Source organism: Myotis nattereri (assembly GCF_964212035.1).
Source record: "Myotis nattereri genome assembly, chromosome: 7".
Lineage (NCBI taxonomy): Eukaryota > Metazoa > Chordata > Mammalia > Chiroptera > Vespertilionidae > Myotis > Myotis nattereri.
The window spans coordinates 62,168,818-62,191,141 of NC_138082.1; the positions used below are offsets into that span (position 1 = coordinate 62,168,818).

The following is a 22,324-nucleotide window of genomic DNA, read 5'->3' on the forward strand; positions in this document are numbered from 1 at the left end:
TGTGTGTGTGTGTGTGTGTGTGTGTCCCCAGGACGTACTCATTGATTTTCAGAGAGAGGGGGAAGGGGAGAGAGAAACATGGATGGGTTGCCTCCCAGATGCACCCCCATCGGGGATGGGACCTGCAACCTAGGTACGTGCCTGACCTGGAATCAACCCAGGACCTTTCCATGTGCCTACAACCAACTCAGGCCAGAGCAAAAACAACCATGTATTGTTGTTTTTGTTTGTTTGTTTGTTTTAAATATATTTTTATTGACTTTCAGAGAGGAAGGGAGAGGGAGAGAATTATAGAAACATCAATGATGAGAGAGAATCATTAATGGGCTGCCTCCTGCACGCCCCACAGTGGGGACCAAGCCCGCAACCCTGGCATTGCCCTGACCGGGAGTCGAACCTTCACCTCCCTGCTCATAGGTAAATGGGCCACCACTGAGCCACGCTGGCCGGCGAAACAACCATGTTTTTAAAACCGAAAGTGAAAATTGTTATAACTTGTTAGTGATTAACCACAAAGACACCAGGTCTGCTATTCCGGAAAATCACCTTTAGAGAAAATCGCCATTTGAGCAGTTTTCTTTTTCTTTTTTAAGGAACCAAGCCATTCATCTGGGCGACACCCACTGGGAATAAGGCAGCACCCACCGCGGGGACGGCACCCGGTCGTCCCGCCCCGCTCCCGGGGTTCCGGACGCTCGGCTCGAGCTCCCCCTGGAGCCGCCGCACCAGGCTTCCGGGAAGGTCGGGCACTTTGGATCTGGGGTGCGGCGCTCGGCGGGCCGAGGCGGGTGAGTGGGGCGCCCCGTTCCCCGACTGCCATCCCTGCTCCCATCCCTGCTCCCAGGCGTCCGCGGCTGGAGAGGCCCTGAGTGGGGAGGGAGGAGGGCTCCCCGGGGCCCTGGACGCGCGCGATCGCGGGGCCGAGAGCGCCCAGGCGGTGGCTCTGCGTCCCGCGCCCCCCGCGCCCCCCCGCGCCCCTGAGCCGCCCGCTCCCCAGGTCGCTGCGGCGGGCGACGTGCCACCGAGGGGACGCGCCTGCCCCGGGGCCCACTGTGCCCTCCCTTCGCTGTCCCCGGCCTCTAACCCCGGCTCCTTAGTTTGCTTTGCTTCTTCTGGGAAACTGAAACTTAAACTGGTGTGCGTTTCCCCGCCGTTCCTGCAGTGCGTCTCCAGACAGTTCTTAGACAAACTGATTCTTCAAGGAGGCGCAGGGTTTGGCAGTCACGCCTCACTTCTCAGAACAGGCAGGGATATTCTTCTCAGAGACATCCAAAGGAGAATATGAGGTTTCCCTGTCTGTAGGACACACATACGTTTCTTAAAAAACTCTGTATGTGTATCACCATTTTAACGAATTACCACCTTCTCCTTTCCTGCCCCCAACCTTTCTTGCTGCTACCAGGCATGCAAATGGGAAGGTTCCATTCTCTTAGAACTTGTCCCACAATGAAAAGAGTATATTAGAATAGGTGGTAGGTGGAGGCGATTTGTATTGGTTTTGTCATTTGTGGCGTAACCAATTACCCCTGACTTAGTAGCTTAAAGACCACACATTTATTATCTTAAAATTCTGAGGTTAGAAGCCCAACCTGGGTCTCACAGGCTAAAATCAGTGTGTCTGCAGGGCTGCCTTCCTTTCTGTAGGCTGCTGGGGCGAAACTGTTTTCTTGCCTTTTTTCCGACTCCTTAGGCTGCCCACCTTCCTTGGCTCAGCGCTGCCCTTTGCCCATCTTCAAAACCAGCAACATTCCATCTCTCTGACTGCTCTGTTGTCACCTCTCACCCTGACTCTGGTCTGCTGCCTTCCTCTTCCATTTTAAAGGCCCTTGGTGATTACATTGGGCCCCACTGATAATCCAGGATGATCTCCATATTTTTGAAAAAAGTGTATTTGTATTGATTTCAGAGAGGAAGGGAGAGGCAGAGAGAGATAGAAACATCAATGATGAGAGAGAATCATTGGTCGGCTGCCTCCAGCCCACAGCCTGGGCAGGTGCCCTGATGGGGAATAGAACCATGATCTCCTGGTTCTTAGGTTGAAGCTCAACCACTGAGCCATGTCAGCTGGGCTGGAATTCTTGAATATGTATTTCTCACAAAAAGGTGTTCTCTACATAATAGAAATACAGTGACCCAAATCAGGGAACTGATATTGAACATTGCTGACATCTAATTCTTGGATCCAATTCAGATGTTGCGAGTTGTCCCAATAATATCCTGTGTAACAAAAAGACCCAGTTCAGAATTGCACGTTGCGTTTAGTGGTGATGTCTCTGTAGTCTCTTTCTGTCTGGCGCAGTTTCTCGGTCTTTCCTGGGCTTTTATGAACATGACACTTTTGAAGTTTGTGTAATGTTTCTTCATGCTTAGATTCAGATTGTGCATCTTTGGCAGGAATATCATAGGAGTCATGCTGTGTTCTCAGTGAACCCTATCACATGGCATAGGATTTCCGGTCACCACGTTATTGACTTTGATTATTTCATTCTGGTGGCGTCTGGCTGCTTCTCCAGAATACAAAAGTTACTCTTTTCCTCTTTGAAATTAATAAGGATTTTAATTGTGGGGAAGTATTTTAAAATTCACTAAATGATCATTTCCTCATCATAATTTTAACTTATTTATTTATGTCAGTATAGACTCATATACTCTGGATTGAAATTGTTACGGTCCTTATTTACTGGTATGCTTAATTTCTTCCCATGTTTGGTCAGTGAGAACCTCCTTAAGCTGGATCTTTTTTTTATTATTATTATATATTTTATTGATTTTTTACAGAGAGTAAGGGAGAGGGATAGAGAGTCAAAAACATCGATGAGAGAGAAACATCGATCAGCTGCCTCCTGCACACCTCCTACTGGGGGTGTGCCCGCAAGCAAGGCACATGCCCCTGACCGGAATCGAACCTGGGACCCTTCAGTCCACAGGCCGACGCTCTCTACTGAGCCAAACCAGCCAGGGCAAGCTGGATCCTTTGACCTTGTTGCATGTCCTCATCATTTTTTGAGCACTTCCTTGCTTTTGGCACCATAAGGTGCTGTCTTGTATCTTTCTCTCTCAGTCCTAGAAAGGCTAGAAGACCAAAATAGTAATCTTTTAAAAGGGAGCATATTATGATTGCGATGTTACTACAAAGGAATGTTAATACCTATCATTTTCTACTACTTTGTGGAAAAGCAAAAGCTTTTTAGAACCCTTTTATATATTTATAGGTGTAAAGTTACTTGAAATATAGACTTTGTTTAGATAGAAGCCACATGATAATAAAGAATTTGATGACGGGGGGAAGATGTAGCAAAGGAGAGATTTTTTTTTTTCCGTAAAAGGGTCAAACTTGTTATTTCCTTCTTATTGAGTTTGTGTGTATATACTGTCTTTAAAATATTAAACATTTATGACATTAGGGAATCATGGCGGCTGGTGAAGATATAAACGAAGTTATGAAGAAGTATTTGAAAGACGAAGAATTTATAAAATGTGAACAAAAGCAGGTAAATAGGAAAAATTACTGGGTATTATTAAAAATTAATTTGTATACATTTGTTTTTCAGTGAAGCCTGTTTTATACATTTTTATCCAACATTACCTTGAATTTTGGAGGGTATTAGGGTTTTCTGAAATAGTTTTACTTCCATTATTCAAAAGTTAAAAGAAGAATCAGATTTCTGTTTTGTCTTTTCCAAGGCTTACAACATTACTGCTTTTCCCCTCCCTCCCTCATTTCTTTGATTTACACCAGAAGTTAAGAGCATAGTTAACAAGAGGGAAGGGAGGCTCAGGTAGCTTAAACCTTTTACCCATGCCATATATCTGGCATGTCAAGGTAGCAAAAAAATACATAAATAAAATAAAATCACAGCATTTAAACAACAATTTTCCCAGAGTAACAGATGTGCAATTTGAAAGTCATATTGTAGTCATAAATAGCTGGGAGAGGAGTTGATAGAGCATTGGACTTAGACTCAGAAGACCTGGGTCTCAATCCTTGCTCTACTATAAAAATTTCTGTGACTTTGGTCTGTGTGAAAGGTGGTTTCCTTGTTTGTGAAATGGAGATAATAACATTTGGGAGTGATAGGAGATGATATAAAACACATTTATTATTCGCATGATTATATTTATTCTGGGACTGTCTAATGTCTTTCTTTGCTTTGTTCAGGGTGAGAGAAATTTAGCTTCTTTAATTCCTTTAGAAAAATGAGGTCAGGAGCTGTTTAAATTTTTGGTGCTATTTGATATATTTTTTTTTGTGTGTGTGCTTTTTTTTGTTTTTTTTTAGGAATCAATTGATCGAATATTAAAGGAAAATATTTACTTAACGATGGAGATCCAAAAGCTTGAAACGGAGTTACAAGAGGCCCCCGGAAGCTCTCAGGTACACCTTTACTTATTTTATGTATCCCATTTTTAATGATGCCACAGAAAAAGGGATGTCATGATATAAAATTCAGTTTTAAAACATTGTGGTCGCCGAAACCGGTTTGGCTCAGTGGATAAAGCTTCGGCCTGTGGACTGAGAGGTCCCAGGTTCGATTCCGGTCAAGGGCATGTACCTGGGTTGCGGGCACATCCCCGGTGGGGGATGTGCAGGAGGCAGCTGATCGATGTTTCTCTCTCATTGATGTTTCTAACTCTCTCTATCTCTGTCCCTTCCTCTCTGTGAAAAATCAATAAAATATATTTTAAAAAAACAAAAACAAACAAAAAAAACCATTGTGGTCATCCATGGCACCACTGTTTGTAATAGTCCCAACATGAAAATAGCCCAGTGCCCCTCCATAGTAGAGTGAGTTCATAAATTGGGGTACATTCACACAATGACATACTACACAGAATGAGAATGAACAGTTGCATCTGACATCATGGATGAATTTCATGAACACAGTGTAGAGCCAAAAAAGGAATGCTTCCACTGAAATATAGCAGAAAAGCAGGATGTTAGAAGTTAGCATGATAGGAACTACCAGGTGGGAACTAGAAGGAAACTCAAGAGGCCTCTGGGTGTTGGTTAGTCATGTTTTGTTTTTGATCTGGGTGCTGGTCACACGTGTGTGATCACTTTGTAAAATCTCATCTTGCTGTACACTTAGGATAATGCACTTTTTACATTTATGTATACATTAGCGGAATTTAAAAAAAAAAACAACCCAAAATGATGGTCACTATCAATCACTTTTGGACCAAATTCTTGGTCTTTTCACAAAGTTTTTTTTATTGTTGTTCTCCTCATCCAAGGCGCTACAGTAATTTAAATGAGTTGCACAGTTAAAAAAAAAAAAAAAGGATGTATATCTTCATTAGTCACTCCTAAATTTTCCTGTATTTGAATTAGACATAACTTTCACCCCCTTTTTTCTTCATAACAACTCATAATTGTTTCTTTCTTTTTTAAAATATATTTTTATTGATTTCAGAGAGGAAGTGAGAGGGGGAGAGAGAAACATCAATAATGAGAATCATTGATCACTGCCTCCTGCACGCCCCACACTGGGGATCGAGCCTGCAACCTGGGCATGTGCCTTGACCGGGAATTGAACTATGACCTCCTGATTCATAGGTTGATGCTCAACCACTGAGCCATGCTGTCTGGGCCATAATTGTTTCTCTACATGATTTAAATGCTTAAAGCATTGCCATTTTTTGTCTCTGAAATGGGGAATAGGATATTGAATATCAGGAAGTGCAGTTTCCCATGTTTATAAGACTTAGAGAGAAGATTTAAGATTCTGGCTACTTCGGATTGGAGCCAGAATCAGTTAGTCTTAGAACTTACAGGGCCTTGAGAAACCAACCAGCTCAGTTGATCCACTTTATTGAGGGCTGAAGCTGTGGCCGAGAGGGCATAGTGACTTGCTTTCTGCTACAGTGTGTTCAGGACTAGAATCAGGTATTCTCACTCTCACTCCAGGAGCGCTCAGAGATATTGCAAGCTCAGTTCCAGAACACTGCAATACAGCAAATATGGCAATAGAAGTGAGTCATGTGAATTTTTTGGTTTCCCAGTGCATATAAAAGTTATGTTTACACTATACTGTAGTCTATTAAGTGTGAAATAGCATTATGTCTAAAAAACAATGTAATACCTTAGTTAAAAAATACTTTATTGCTGAAAATGTTAACCATTATCTGAATCATCGGAGAATCGTAATCTTTTTGCTGGAGGAGGGTCTTCGGTTTGTAAAATATGCAACATCTGCGAAGTGCAATAAGCGAAGCACAATAAAACCAGGTATGCCTGTGTACTGGATATCTCTACATAATTGGGAAACACTTTGCCTTTTCTCAGACATTACAGATTGTTTTGAAATTGGAGTGATGGTAATCAGAAATTCCACTGAAGTCATATGTAGGTATACAATGAGTATAAGATTAGATCAAATAACTCAATGAATATTTCTAACCTCTTCATGATAACCTTTTATTTCAGCACGGGAACTAGAAATGAAAACGCAAAATTCATTTGTGCATTTATGTGTATTGTATAGATCTGTTGATTCCTTTGATTTTTAAGCAGCTAAGTATAACCACTTAACTTTATCTTCCATATTACAAATCTTGTTGATAGTGTCCCTTCACACTTTCATAAACCTAAGTTGTGGTATTGGTTAAAATTTTGATGGGCAGGTAGTGGGGAAGGGAGAAATTAAATTTGATATATTTTAAATGATATAATTCAGATTTCAGGCCATTTATTCAGCACAGCATTTTTAAAAAACTGCTTTAGGATCATATGTGTAATATAAAGTTTGGGGAAATTAATATGTTTTACAACTTCATAATTTTATGGCTGAATAATTGCCTATAAAAGAGACATAAGGAAAAGTGAGGCTTTAAAATTAAAATGGGAAAATGGGAAAAATAGGTGACATTTTGGATATGTTGTATTCTTAACTGCAGATATGGACATATCTTGTTTGTTTAAATCATTATTACTAAAAGTTGTCATTGTAACCTCGACCACCACATGGTACATTTTAGATGTACTTTCATGTATTCCTTTGTATTTTTTTTCTTTGTATTTTTTTAATGTTCATAAAAAGCTTAATTGATTAAAAAATAAATTATATAATTCAGGAGTCTTTCTTTTGGGATGAAATTTTCTGGGTTTGCTATCAAATTAACTATAGTGTACTCCCAACTCCATTTCCTACCTCTTTGCAAGAAGAGTAAACATTCTGTCTAATGATTCCTTTGTGAGTTAGCCTATCATTGGCACAGTTGTTTAAAAGGCACTTTCATGGCCAAAACCGGTTTGGCTCAGTGGATAGAGCGTCGGCCTGCGGACTGAAAGGTCCCAGGTTCGATTCCGGTCAAGGGCATGTACCTGGGTTGCAGGCATATCCCCAGTAGGAGATGTGCAGGAGGCAGCTGATCGATGTTTCTCTCTCATCGATATTTCTAACTCTTTATCTCTCTCCCTTCCTCTCTGTAAAAAATCAATAAAATATATTAAAAAATAAATAAATAAATAAAAGGTACTTTCATGAAGGATGTAGTCTTTAGATACAAACACTATACAATATTGACCAGTTTAAATATTGATTAGAAAAAGTGAGAGATTATATACTTATAATTTGATCTGTGAAATAAGATGAAAGGATCAGCATCTGATTGCATTACTGAGGACTTACCTGGGCAGAAGCAATGACTAACGTTATTAAATAAGACCACACTGAGTATTCTGTGGGATTTTGAAATCAGTGGAGAATGAATTATTGGGTGATCAGATCACCTTATCACTGGAAGGGCTTAAGTTATTTCTTGTCTTGATTTTAATCAAATATTTCATTTTGAAATAGATTAAAGAGGATATTCCCGAAACAAAGATGAAATTCACATCTTTAGAGAATCCTGAGGATGACAGCAGGTTTTCAGATATCTCCTGTTCATTTCAAGTGAGCTCACAAGTTCCTTATGAGCTACAAAAAGGAGAAGCACTCATCACCTTTGAAGAAGAAGAAGGTATGACGAATGTTCAACAATTGTGACCAGGTTACCCTTGGAAAGCACTTGCACTTTCAAAGAGCTGTCCTAGATATTTGACTATTGCTTTACAATCTTACACATATTATTTCATCCCATTCTCAAAGTGAAGCTCTGAGGCAGGTATGACTATCCCCATTTCACAGATGTGAAAACTGACTTTGAGACATTAAGTGACTTGAATATGATCACTCATTGAAAATGCAATGGTTCTGAGACTCAAGCCCAAGTGTTGCGATGTCCAATACCAGCGTCTTTCTATTCTACCGGCCACTTCCAAATGATAATACTGATGTTTTAAGGACATAGAGCTCTACACAGTTATCAGAGAGCTCTCACAGACATTATCTCATTTTATACTCACATGACTCTGTGATGTAAGAGAATTACTATTTACATTTTATAGCCAAGAAACAGATTCTCAGGTGTTTATGTGATTTACCAAAGGGCATATGACCAATGGATGGACAGCGCTCAGGAGGCAGAGATGTGGGATGGAACCTGATTGCTACGTCAGCCATGGTGTAGGGTCTTCTTTAGAGCTGGGAGCACCTTAATGAGGAGAATCTGGCCTTTAGTGTCATACTTGTTAGAAGTGTGAATTGGGTTGAGTTCTTTATAAATCTCAAGATTTTTTTTATGACAGGCTTTGTGGTCATACCTACCTCATGGAGTTGCTTTGAGTATTAGATGAGAAATGTTGATAACATACTTAGCACAGTGTCTGACACATAATAAACACTTAGTCAATGTTAGCTGTTATTATTGCTACAAGTTAGGAATTTTCCAGATAAGAAACGAAGATAGGGAACTTTAAAGAAGATAGGGAACTTGCTCAAGGTTCATACAGTTAACAAATTGCAGAGCTGAGGGCCAAACACTGAGTACTATTTACTTTCTACTGAACCAGCATTCCTCTGAGCAGACCACCATATGTCAACCTATGGGGTGGCCTGGGGCAAGGGTGGGCTAGAAGAGGGGGGGGGGGGAGACATACGAAATACTTTCAACAATAAAGATTTAAAAAATAGCCCCGCCCATGTGGCTTAGTGGTTGAGGTTGCCCTGTGAACCAGGAAGTCACGATTCAATTCCCGGTCAGAACACATGCCCAGGTTGTGGGTTTGATCCCCAGTGTGGGGTGTGCAGGAAGCAGCTGATCAATGATTCTCTCTCATCATTAATGTTTCTATTTCTCTCTCCTTTCCTCTCTAAAATCAATTATATATATGATTTAAAAATTTAAAAAAAATTAAAATAAAGGTGGTCCTTCAGGTTTTAGCCCTGTCACCCCCCCACCCCCCAAAAAAGTTATGGGAGGGATCAGATGGTCTTCGCAAACCCTTCAAGTGCTCAGATGCTGTTATTGTAACTCATGTCTCCTGGTGTTTGGTCCATTACTTTAGCCTGAAAGTAAGTTTTAGAAAGAAAGGGATTCAAGGGATCAAGAGGTACAACCTTCCAGTTATAAAATAGATAAGCCACGGGGGTGTACTGTACAGCATGGCAACTATAATCAGCAATATTGTATTGCATATTTGAAAGTCACCAGGAGAGTAAATCTTAAAAGTTCTCATTGCAAAAAATGTTTTTGTTACTTTGTGTGGTGGCGATGGTCATTTAGTATGGTGGTCAGTTTGCAATGTATACACATATCGAATATAATGTTGTACACCTGAAACTAATATAATGTTACATGTCAATTTTACCTTAATTCAAAACAAAACAAAACAATGGCCTTCTAGCAGGTCAGTACATATTCATACTATTCGTTCACCCTGGGTCCACCCCTGCAGCTGAGGGTGGAGTGGGAGACCAAGAGCCGTGCTGGCAGTTGGCCATGGGCATTAGGATTAACCTGAAAGCCTGAATTGGGGATGTGGGAGGCAGGGATCTGCACAGGAATTACCTGAGAATGCTAAGAATAGTATTCTCTTCAGAAACAGCTGCATCACTGCTTCCACCACGGGCATGGCTCTGAGGTCCTGGTCTCCTGGGACAACTTTGGGTTTGTATAATTAACAGGAGTTGGCCTTTGGCGGTCAGTGTCACAGAAGTTGAAGCACAAGTGGTTCCTTTCAGCTGCGTCAGATCACCAGATGTTGGAGGTTTGGGTGTGGGGAGTGAGAGGGAAAGAGCATCATTTAAGTATTACTTCATTAATATTTTCTGTTATTGTCCGTTGTCATTAACAAAAAAGTCATAATTCAAGAGTCATATCATAGTACAATGAATGTGAATTCCCACATGACAAGGCCCTGTCTTCTAGCCCAGTTTCTCTCTTCCTCCAGCTGTGGTGTGCAAGCTGGTTGCCATAAACACATGTGAGGTTTATAAGACCAGGAGTGGGCATCTCTTATTTTCATGACAAATTAGAGCAAACAGCTCTGAATACTAACGGAAGAGTTATAATCTCTCATGTCACACAATGAAAAATAAACACACCCACATGCATTTTAAATGGACACACACTTGCTGTTTACAATTCCAATGATTTGGGGCATAATTATATTCCTGAGCATCTCTTATTTGCATGGATACATTTAATGTGATAGTTTTGTGATTGGCACAGGAAGGCTCTCAACTTGTCAATGAATTATCTCAAAAACATTTTAATGAAAGTAGAATTCCTAATTAAATATGGCAAAGAAAAAAAAAAAGACATTTACTCTTTGGTATTCAAGCCTAGGTGGTCTTTAATATGTAATCCTTGGGAAGGACAGAGAGAAAGATAAATATTTACTTCTGTGGTGCTTGTAACATATTAAAAAGGAGCAACAGATGATACATAAGGTTGATTGTCAGGATAACACTGACCCACAAAGGCTTCCCCAGCTTACGCAACACAGAAGAAATCTCTGGCTGTGCTTCAATGTCCTAAGGGAAATCTCTGTTAATTGTCAACAGTGGAAAGGAAGGGTGTGTGACTACTGAAATCATATATGAATTTCTGAAGAATTATCAGGCTCTTGATGAGAATTTCTACGTTGTATTTTTTGCTGATGTATTTTGACATTAATATATCCTACTTTGGTGGCAAGACCATTATCACTTGGAAATCCTAAGAAAAGTTTTCAAAATTAGATCCTTGAAAATGAAAGAAAATTGCCCTGGCTCGTGAGGCTTAATTGGCTGAGTGTCCTCCTGTGCACCCAAAGGTCGCAGGTTCAGTTTCCGGTCAGTGAACATGCCTGGGTTGCAGGCTCTTTCCCTAGATGTTTCTCTCTCCCTCTTCCTTCCTCTCTCTCTAAAGAAATTTTTAAAAACTTAACTAAAATTTAAAATATTTAGGATAGTTTGTTCTTTTTTAATTGAATTTATTGCCGTGACACTGGTTATTAAAGTTATATAGGTTTCAGGTGCTCAATTCTACAGCACATCCTCTGTACACTGTATTGTATCAAGTCAAGTCTCCATCCAGGATAATTTGTTATTAAACCAAAAGGGTAAAAATATATTGAAATACTGGAAATTAATACTTTCCAATTTATTTTTCAGTTGCCCAAAATGTGATCAGAATGGAGAAACATCATGTGCAGATAATGGATATAGGTGTGGAGGTTATGGCGAAGCCAGTTCCATTAAATTCAGGAGTCAGATTCCAGGTAACATGGTGATTGAAACTTTTCAGAATTCTTTTAAACATGGACAGTGTTCTCATTCATATCTCTGAACATGAAATGATTTCCCAGGTTTCTGTAGGAGTGTCTAAAATGAAGGTCAATGTTACTGAAATTCCTGATGAATTGCCTGAAAGTCAGATGAGAGACAAGCTAGAACTGAGCTTTTGTAAGTCCCGAAACGGAGGCGGAGAAGTGGAATGCGTAGAGTATGACAAGCAGGCCAGAAGTGCTGTCATCACATTTGTGGAAACTGGAGGTATTCACATATTTAGAAAGTTAAAAAAATACTCTACCATTTCAGTTATGTTCTGCCATTTCCAAAGGTATTCTTTTTCTACTTTTTAAAAAAATAGTTGACAGTATTACATATGTCTCCTTTTCCCCTTATTGACGCCCCCTCCCTGCTACTCCCTCCCCCCTCCCCAGGACAAGCCCCCCACGGCCCCAGTGTCTGTGTCCATTGGTTATGTTAATATGCATGCATACAAGTCCTTTGGTTGATCCCACCCCCCCCCCCCCCTTCTCTCTGAGGTTGGACTATCCAGTGTTTCTTAGTCTTTGGATCTATTTTGTTCATCAGTGTATATTGTTCATTATATCCCACATATGAGTGAGATCGTGTGATATTTATCTTTCTCTGACTGGCTTATTTTGCTTAGCATAATGCTCTCCAGGTCCATCTGGGAATGCAAAGATGGTACAATAGCCACAAATCAATAAATGTGGTACATCACATAAACAAATTGAGAGACAAAAATCACATAATCATATCAATCAATGAAGAAAAAGCATTTAACAAAAATACAACATCTTTTTTTTTAAAATATTTTAATTGATTTCAGAGAGGAAGGGAGAGGGAGAGAGAGTTAGACACATCAATGATAGAGAGTCATTGATTGGCTGCCTCCTGCACACCCCTCCTGGGGATCAAGCTGACAACTGGGGCATGTGCCCTTGGCTGGAATTGGACCCCGGGACCCTTGAGTCCAGAGGCCAACACTTTATCCACTGAGCCAAGCAGCTAGGGCCCAACACCTTTTCTTGATAAAAACTCTCAGCAAAGTGGGAATAGAGGGATCATACCTCAAAATAATAAAAGCCTTATATGACAAACCTACAGCCAACTTCATACTCAATGGACAAAAACTAAAACCATTTCCCTTAAGAACACGAACAAGACAGGGATGCCCACTTTCACCACTCCTGTTTGACATAGTACTGCAAGTGCTAGCCATAGCAACCAGACAAGAAGAAGAAATAAAAGGCATCCAAATTGGAAAAGAAGAAGTAAAACTGTCCTTATTCGCAGATGACATGATACTGTACATAGAAGATCCTAAAGACTCCATCAAAAAACTACTAGACTTTTCTACCTCTTTTATTTGGAATTTATAAGACAGCATAAAAATAGGGGGTTGTTTTTATTTTTTTATTATTTTTTTAAATATATTTTTTATTGATTAAGATATTACATATGTGTTCTTATCCCCACGTTACCCTCTACCCTCCCCCCCCCCCCCGCTCATGCCCTCACCCCCCCCCGTTGTCCGTGTCCATTGGTTAGGCCTATATGCTTGCATATAAGTCCTTTGGTTGATCTTTCCCCCTTCCCCCCACCCTCCCCTACCTTCCCTCCAAGGCCCGATAGTCCAATCAATGCCTCTCTGTCTCTGGATCAGTCCTTGTTCATCAGTTTATGTTGTTCATTATATTCCACAAATGAGTGAGATCATGTGGTATTTATCCGCTCTCCAGTTCCATCCATGCTGTGACAAATGGTAGGAGTTCCTTTTTCTTCTTCCTCTTCTTAAAGAATACCTTTCAGCATTTCATATAATGCTGGTTTGGTGGTGATGAACTCCTTTAGCGTTTTCTTATCTGTGAAGCTCTTTATCTGACCTTCTATTCTGAATGATAGCTTTGCTGAGTAAAGTAATCTTGGTTGTAGGTTCTTGGCATTCATCACTTTGAATATTTCTTGCCACTCTCTTCTGGCTTGCATGGTTTCTGTTGAGAAATCAGCTGACAGTCGTATGGGTACTCCCTTGTAGGTAACTGACTGTCTTTCTCTTGCTGCTTTTAAGATTCTCTCTTTGTCTTTTGCTCTTGGCATTTTAATTATGATGTGTCTTGGTGTGGTCCTCTTTGGGTTCCTTTTGTTTGGGGTTCTCTGTGCTTCCTGGACTTGTAAGTCTATTTCTTTGACCAGGTAGGGGAAGTTTTCTGTCATTATTTCTTCAAAAAGGTTTTCAATATCTTGCCCTCTCTCTCCTTCTGGTACCCCTATAATTCTGATGTTGGTACGCTTGAAGTTGTCCCAGAGGCTCCTTACACTATCTTCATATTTTTGCAATCTTTTTTCTTTTTTCTTTTTCGGTTGGGTCTTTATTGTTTCTTCGTATTTCAAATCTTTGACTTGATTCTTGGGATCCTCTTGCCTGCTGTTGGATCTCTGTATATTATTCTTTATTTCAGTCAGTGTATGCTTAATTTCTAGTTGGTCCTTTTTCATATCCTCGAGAGTCTCACTCGATTTATCAAGGGCCTCACTAAATTTATCGGCGGTTTCCATAAAATTCTTGAAAAACCTTATAAATGTGGCTTTGAACTCTATATCCAGTCATTTGCTTTCCTCCATTTCTGTCATTTGTGACCTGTTTCTTTGTCTCCGCATTTTTTATGCTTCCCTGTGTTGGTAGAGTGGTTTTGTGTGCTAGGTGTCCTGTAGGGCCCAGTGGCTCAGCCTCCCCAGTTACCTGAGGTGGACACTCTTGGTGTACCCCCTTGTGGGCTTTTTGCAGAGTCTTATTGTAGTTATGCCTTGATTGTTGTAGGATCACTGGGAGGAATTGACCTCCAGGCCAATTGGCAGTGAGAATCAGCTGTGTCTGCAGTGGGAGAACTTCTGTGCTGAAGACACCCTTCTGGGGCAAGACTTGCTTCAGTGGGGTTTTGGTGCTCACTGAGTCTGCCCCCTGAGTGTGTCTCTTATGGATCTGAGGAGTTGTAATCTGAATGGTCCCCCTCTGACCACTGGGTACACTGGCTCTTGGATCTAAGGAGGTGCTAATTTAGCCTCTGCCTGAGGTTACACAGCAGGAGCTACGAAGAGAACTGCAGATTCCCCGTCCTTTTGTGGAGTTTGGAGGTACCCTGATGAGGCCCAGCTGTGAAGCAATGCAAGCTGCTGTGGGGCCTTGGGCCTTCTCTTAGAAGTTCTGGGTCTGTCTGGCCCAGCTGCAGTTAGGTAATTTTCAGGTTGCAAAGGGCCGGGACATTCATATGCAAAAGCCTCTGCCGCAGCCTGGGTGGGGCGGGGTCTCAGGGAATCAAAGGGCGGAGCAAGCAGCTATGGCGGATTCTCAGCCCTGCCCTAAAGGGCCGCGCGTCTCAGTGTCCCGGTAATTGCTGCAAGCACCTCTGAGGGAAAGCCGACCTCAAGTTCCAAGATCTGCCCGCTGCCAGACAGTCCAGTTTCTCCCCGTATGAGTCCTGGGTCCCCAGAGACTTCCCGGAACCAGAGTTCAGAGCAGTCGGGAGCTTGTGACTCCCTCCCGATTCAAAAAGACAGCTGCGTCCTCAGGTACCAGCCCTTTTCCTGGCGCGAGCCTCCGTACCTCTGCACTTTACTTCCGCAGCTCCTCTGGCTCTCAGTGTGCTTTTCTTTCCTTCTAGTTGTAGAATTTACACTCAGCCAGCTTTCTTGTAGTTCTGGATGCTGTCCGTTTTGTCTTTATGCTGTTTTTTTTGAAGTTGTTGTGGGAGGCAGCAATTTCCCAGTGTTTATCTATGCCGCCATCTTAGTTTCTCCTCAGGGGTTGTTTTTAAATCTCATAAAATGGTAAGTAGAGTCCTGAAAATGATTTTCATGAATGCTACTGAGAATGGTAATATTACACATAATGAGTACATATATCCTCACCATGTACCAGGCATGGAGTCAGGTGTTATATATGTTTATCTCCTCTGATCAGCAGCACAACCATTTTATTGATGAGGAAACTGAGGCCTGGGGAGGTAAAGTAACTAACACAAAATCACACAGGGGGTGTGTGGCAGAGAAATTTACATATGTATTTATTATGAATATATTAATATATATAAATACTAAACTATCTGTTTCCTCCCACCTATTAGGACTGACAAGGGTCTCTTAGGTGAAGAAAATCGATAACAAGGAAGACAAGGGGTCTTCCTTGGAAAAGACAGGTAGACAGACATCTGTTCCCTTTTTAGGTAGAAATGGACTATTACCAAATCATCTTAGGGAGGCTTACATTCTTATGATTAAAAATAGAAGATGCTACAGCTGCTTTTGTTAATTTGTTCAAGTGATCCTTAATGTTAAAAATCTCTTGCTCCAAGTCTTAGGGCTTCTGGGTTTGCACATATAATAGAAATCCAACATATAATTAAAAACATTGACTGATTAGTTTTTTTTCATAACAAAATAATCCATGCTTTCTAAAGAAAGTGGAAATAATAGAGAAGAGCATTAGTTTAGTAAAAATTGAGACATTTCCTTCCCTTTCGCCTACGCTGTAGTTACGATTAGATGTTTCTGGAATTGCTGGAATTGCTATGTTTAATGTTTTGAGGAACTGCCATACTGTTATTCGCTATGGCTGCACCATTTTACATTCCTACCAGCAATGTCCACATACTTGCCAGCAAGGGCCTGCACTCTTGGCCATTGTACATACTGCCGATCCAGGGTGGACTGGGGAGAGGAGAGAAAACCAAAGTGATTGGATACTCTTCTGTACTGTTTCTATTACATCTTATGCTGTCTTGACACATTGCCTTTTTACCTTCTAGGAGGAAAATCCTGCTAAACATAAACCTGATTATTCTTTGTTTTGGAGGAGACTGATGAATTTTTATTACTATTTGCCTTCACTTTTTCTCAATAGCATTCAATACTCCCCCAACCCCTTTGCTTAACATCATTATATAAGTTTACTGAGTATCATGTATTAGTTATAGGATAACTAACACATCCATAAACACATACAGTATAGTATATGGTGTATACATACATATATAGTAAAATATATATTATAAAATATATATCTGATTCTAATCATAGTTTTTCTGGATACTTCTTTAGAAACTGGGCAACACTTTTTTAGAATGGGTGGGCTATTTTTGCAGATGGTAATTACATTTTTTTATTGATAATTGCATTTTTTGTAGCTACTTAGGTGGGGCTATTTGAGGACATTGAAACTCTCTGCTTTGATTGACTCTGATAAATATTTCAAGAGAGAAGAATCTATCTAAACCTCAGTATGTTTGGTCTTACAGGTTTCAGAATTATGTACTTTGAAGTCTTTAAAACAGACTACAATTTCTTAAAATTTAATCACTCAATTTACTGTTTATTGTGATACTGTTCTGTTGGAAGGAAGCTTTAACTTAAAATGTTATGCTATAAATAAAGTAATTTTTAAAAATTTACTCCTAGTTGCTGACAGGATTTTGAAAAAGAAAGACTATCCACTGTATATAAACCAGGACTGCCACAAAGTTGTTGTTTCACCGTACATGGAAACTCACTTGAAAAAGTTTCAGGTAAGGTCATCTCTTTTCTTCCATTTTTGGGAACTTACCGCTTGATCCCACCCCACAAAAAATAAAGAAAAAGTTGTGAGTCTGTTTCTGGCTGAATCTTATTAAAGAGGGATATCAAAATAGTTTCCTCATATCTGCTTAGTGCAGAATGAGTTTGTCTTTTAAAAGAATCTTTTAGTGTACCTTATTTAATTTATTATACACTTTTAAAAATTAAAATTAGCCGAAACCGGTTTGGCTCAGTGGATAGAGCGTTGGCCTGCGGACTGAAAGGTCCCAGGTTCGATTCCGGTCAAGGGCATGTACCTGGGTTGAGGGCACATCCCCAGTGGGAGATGTGCGGGTAGCCGCTGATCGATGTTTCTCTCTCATCGATGTTTCTAACTTTCTATCTCTCTCTCTTCCTCTCTGTGAAAAATCAATAAAAAATATATTTTAAAAAAAAATTAAAATTACTCCAATAATGACACAATATTTTTTTATGCAGAGGCATAGCTACATTTCTCTCTTGTGTCTACTGTCATTGGGCATTAAAAATAATGTTTCCTGCTGATTTTCTCTAAATTCATTATCTTTAATCCAAACCTGCCCCCTTTTCTGTTCCTACTCAGGTGTTTATTTGTTTTTAATTGAAATTGTAATTTATTGACATATCATAGAAGTTTATTACCAATTAAAAAGGAGAGAATGGAGTAGGGAAATATATACCTTAAGTAAAGGAAAAAATTTTTTTTCTTTTTACTGAGACAAACACAAATGATTGTGTTCATGATTTTTTTTTTCTTTTTTAGATTTCATTTCATTTTATTTTTTTATTAAATTGATTGGGGTGACATTGGTCAACATGAACATATAGGTTTCAGGTATGGGTTTCTATGTTACAAGATCTGTATATTGCACTGTATGCCCATCATCCAAAGTCAGATCTTCTCCTGTCACCTTATATTAGAACGCCTTTCTTCCTCCACCCCCCTTCCCTCTGGCAACCACCACACTGTGGTTTGTGTCCATGAACCTACTCAGCTCTCAAATGGCACCACCATCTACTTAGTCCACCAACCTGAAAACTAGAATTCATGATTAGCTCTTTGTTTTTTTGTTTGTTTGTTTGTTTTTAATATATTTTATTGATTTTTTACAGAGAGGAAGGGAGAGAGATAGAGAGTTAGAAACATCGATGAGAGAGAAACATCGATCAGCCGCCTCCTGCACACCCCCTACTGGGGATGTGCCCGCAACCCAGGTACATGCCCTTGACCGGAATCGAACCTGGGACCTTTCAGTCCGCAGGCCGACGCTCTATCCACTGAGCCAAACCGGTTTAGGCAGCTCTTTGTTTTTTAAAAAAAATATATATTTTATTGGTTTTTTACAGGAGGAAGGGAGAGGGATAGAGAGTTAGAAACATCAATAGGAGAGAAACATCGATCAGCTGCCTCCTGCACACCTCCTACTGGGGATGTGCCTGCAACCAAGGTACATGCCCTTGACCGGAATCAAACCTGGGACCTTTCAGTCCGCAGGCCGACGCTCTATCCACTGAGCCAAACCAGTTAGGGCTAGCTCTTTGTTTTGCTTCAGCTTGAACATACATTTGGTCACTCAGTCTTGTCATTTGCACTGGCCTTTCTCTCAGCAGAGTTGCCTTTCTTTCCTTTATTTGTCTAACGCCACCAAAGTTGTCTTCCTGAAACTCAGATCAGACTCTGATATGCCCTTTCTTGAAAAATCTTACTGAGGTTCCCTGTCTTTCCTAAGATAACTCCGAAATATTAAGTAGGGCTTATCCATGTAAAGGTTTGCAATTCAAAGCTCTTAGCAAATTTTCTATTTATCTTTTTTACTTTCCTTTTTAGGTATTTTCAGGAATATCTAAGAGGACAGTGCTTCTGACAGGAATGGAAGAGCTCTGCCTGATGGATGAGGAAATTGTAGGGGATTACGTTAACATTCACTTTCAGCGGGCGAAGAATGGAGGTGGAGAAGTAGATATGGTCAAATGTTCTCTCAATGAGCCTTGCATAGCATACTTTCAAGAATAGACTTATGGAATCATATGACAATTAGAGCATCTGAGCCCAAATCACTATCAGTGTTTTACAAAAATGAGTACCTTTCTCCTTAAAAAAATTAAACTTTTAACTTTTAATTCTTAGTGTCCATATATTCTTAGAGACAAATATATTTTTATGGTTCTGAATTCTTCTTTGTTTCCAACTGTGCTGCATTTGTACAAATGCGAGAGCTCACTGTATTAAAAACACTTGTGTTCATAACTTATGTGGATTGGTGCCATGTCTGTCGAAATCAACTGTAAGTGATACAATTGTTTCCCTGCCACGTTGGCTGCTTCTATCATAGTCATGTGGGCCAATTCTGTTTTATTTCCTTTTTTTGGTAATTTATCTTTAATATTGAAAGTATTACAGATGTCCCCTTCCCCTCCCCCCCCCCCCATTGACTCCTTCTAGCACCCCGCCCTCCTGCCCCAGGCCCTCACCACACCCAATTCTGTTTTGACCCCAGCTCCACCAATATGCAGACTTGACTGTTGACATTTTCCAAAAGAATTGTTAAATTCAGCAGTTTGTGATTTCTGTAGACTTGACTGAATTTCCAAGGAACTTCGAGAGTGATCATTTCCTGTTTTCCTTAGTATTTCCACAGCTTCAAAGGTATTTCTCAGAGCCAAGTATGGCTTTCTTCTTGAACTTTCCTTCACCCAGCCTGTCAAATGCCCTCTAATCCTTGCAAGACATCCCCTCTCCAAACAGAACTTGTAAAGACTAGAATTCTCTTTCTTTTACTCTCCTGGTAAAAAATAAATAAATAAATAAAAATAGGTTTAAGGTATTGAAAACCTTGGAATGAAGAGAAAGGTAAATGCAGAGCTACTTATCCCCCATGCTTGGTGCTGGGGAATGCCTGAAGGGAAGGGAAAAACACAGTACCTGTCCTTTAGGAGCTAAAACTTGAGCTGGAGAGAGACCCAGTTTAATAGCATCCCACTGTTTTAACTTGCAGAAACTTTAAGTGATAAAATTCAGGGTTCCTATTCAGAGAAGGTAAAATTACCTTATGTTAATAGTGTATGTTTCATGAAGCCAACAGCAGAATTAAATTCATATTAAAATGCTGGTAGAAATGAAATGGTTTTAGGAAAGATTCTAAACCTAAAACTACCCAATGCTGCTTACCATCTAAAATAAATGAAGGAAAGCTAAAAAAAAAAAAACACACAGACAAACACATGCTTTGTTTTTCTTCCAATATTTTATTTTTAGGTTTTAAAGTTGTTATACTATATCAGAAGTAGTCATTATTCTCTCACTTCTCTTGGAATGAGAGTTGGTGCCTACAAACTAGGCATTTATAATAAATCTTCATACTCACTGTTTTAGAAAAAAATTTCTCATTGTGTTAGTTATTCTTTGGAAACAGTAAGATTATTTCAGTTTCCCAAAATATAAGAAGAAAAATTGAAAGAACCTTATTTAATTCTTTTGGTTTGGTCTCACTAGCCTGAGAGTATCCTTTTTAGTGTGGGCAGACTGCCAATCAGAAATAAATTTTTCCTAATATTTAGGACAATGTTTGAAGCAGTCATTTTTCTTTCTTTTGGGGGGCCTTCTTTAAGCAGTAAAATAGATAATTTTATTCAATTCTAAATTTGCACAGTTATTTTTATAAATGTTACTTATTTTAGAAAATTATATCTTTTCTCTTTTCATCATACCACCCATGCATGATATGGCTGGATCTCAGAAATCAAGCATTGGTTCCCTGCTTATTTCTAGAGTTTTAAAGATATTACAGGAGGAATGTTGTCTTTGAAAATCTTCCAAGAGATATTGTATTGACTACTTAACACATTGTATTTTAAGTTAGGAAGACTTAAATTGTGTGTCCAGGATGAAATAGCTCTTACTAACGGTGTAAAAAGACATTATTAATATACTAGAGGCCCGATGCATGAAATTCTTGCAAGAGTAGGCCTTCGCAGCCACAGCGGCTGCCTCGATCCCTCCCTCGAAGCCCCTGGATCCCTCCCTGGCAGCTGTGGCAGCTGCCTGAATCCCTCCCTTGCAGTCATGGCTTCATCTGGAAGGTTGTCCGGAAGGATGTCTGGTCTAATTAGCATATTATGCTTTCATTATTATAGATAAGTCAGGAAAGATAGATCTGTGGAATTACAAGTCCCTCTTGCTGTGTGTGGATTTATCAGTCAAAGCAGGCTAGGTTATGCTGTGATTCCAAACCACCTCCCAAATCTCAGCGGCCTAACAAAATAAAAGTTTAATTCTCATTCATGTTGAATGTCTAACAAAGGTTGGTAGGGAATTCTGTCCTAATCATTGAAGGCCCCGTCTTAAGACATTCTTCTGGAATCCTGGAGGTGGGGAAACGTGATGTTGGAAAATCTTGCACTGACCTGTGTCATTTCCTCTCACATCCCATTGGCCAGAAATAATCACATGGCCTCACTGAAACGTAAGGAGACTAAAAAATTTTGTCTAAAAATGAGGAGGACCAGAGAGAGTGGAGCCAGAATGATAAGAAGCACAGTCTGTTTTGATCCCCTGGTCATCAATCTCTGGATCACTCTTCTTCACATACAAAATACACTCACCCCATCCCCAAGAGAGAAAAGCAAAAATTTCCCCCCAAATGGGAGCAAATTAAACATGCATGAATTCTAGATGATATGTGGTAGTTTCTATGTCAGGTTTGAATGTTACTTCTCCTTATCTAGAGAAGTAACCACCTCCCAAATCTCAGTGGCCTAACAAAATAAAAGTTTAATTTACATTGGTGGAATTGTTACAAAAACCTGCAATAAACTCTATTACAGCTGGAAAAGGACAGTATGGGAGACAACAGTTACTGAGCCAAAGCCATTCTGAAATGCCACTGAGTAGATGTGGACTCCATACCCTCTGGACATGGAATTTGGATTGGGCCACAATTCCATTCCCTGGAAGTTCTTCTCTTACTCACTGTTCTCAGAACTCCTGGACATTCTTCTTTTCCCATTACTCTTCTTGGCCATCTCCAGATTGGGCATTCAAAATGTATCTTTCTTGGGCATCAAAAAGCTTTCTGACTCAGGATACTTCCAAAGACCAATGTTTGGGACCAAAGTTT

The 22,324-nt window shown here is 40.0% G+C and overlaps 1 protein-coding gene across 1 annotated transcript; it reads left to right on the forward strand.

Moving 5' to 3' along the window:
* Positions 1 to 487: 487 nt before the first annotated feature.
* NMI (N-myc and STAT interactor) lies at positions 488 to 19,458 on the forward strand. Its single transcript, XM_081096096.1, has 8 exons — positions 488 to 788; positions 3,405 to 3,491; positions 4,280 to 4,375; positions 7,800 to 7,962; positions 11,481 to 11,587; positions 11,675 to 11,861; positions 17,073 to 17,179; positions 19,036 to 19,458. Exons 2-8 carry the CDS (start codon positions 3,411 to 3,413, stop codon positions 19,219 to 19,221), a joined length of 927 nt encoding a protein of 308 aa, XP_080952222.1. The 5' UTR covers positions 488 to 788; positions 3,405 to 3,410; the 3' UTR covers positions 19,222 to 19,458.
* Positions 19,459 to 22,324: the final 2,866 nt, after the last annotated feature.

What these genes read in the sequence shown, in the direction of transcription:
- NMI (XM_081096096.1), top strand. Translation starts at nt 3,411, where the DNA reads ATGGCGGCTGGTGAAGATATAAACGAAGTTATGAAGAAGTATTTGAAA. An exon ending in AGGCCCCCGGAAGCTCTCAG is followed by an intron (nt 4,376 to 7,799) that starts GTACACCTTTAC and finishes ATTTTGAAATAG; the next exon opens with ATTAAAGAGGATATTCCCGA. An exon ending in CACATTTGTGGAAACTGGAG is followed by an intron (nt 11,862 to 17,072) that starts GTATTCACATAT and finishes ATTTACTCCTAG; the next exon opens with TTGCTGACAGGATTTTGAAA.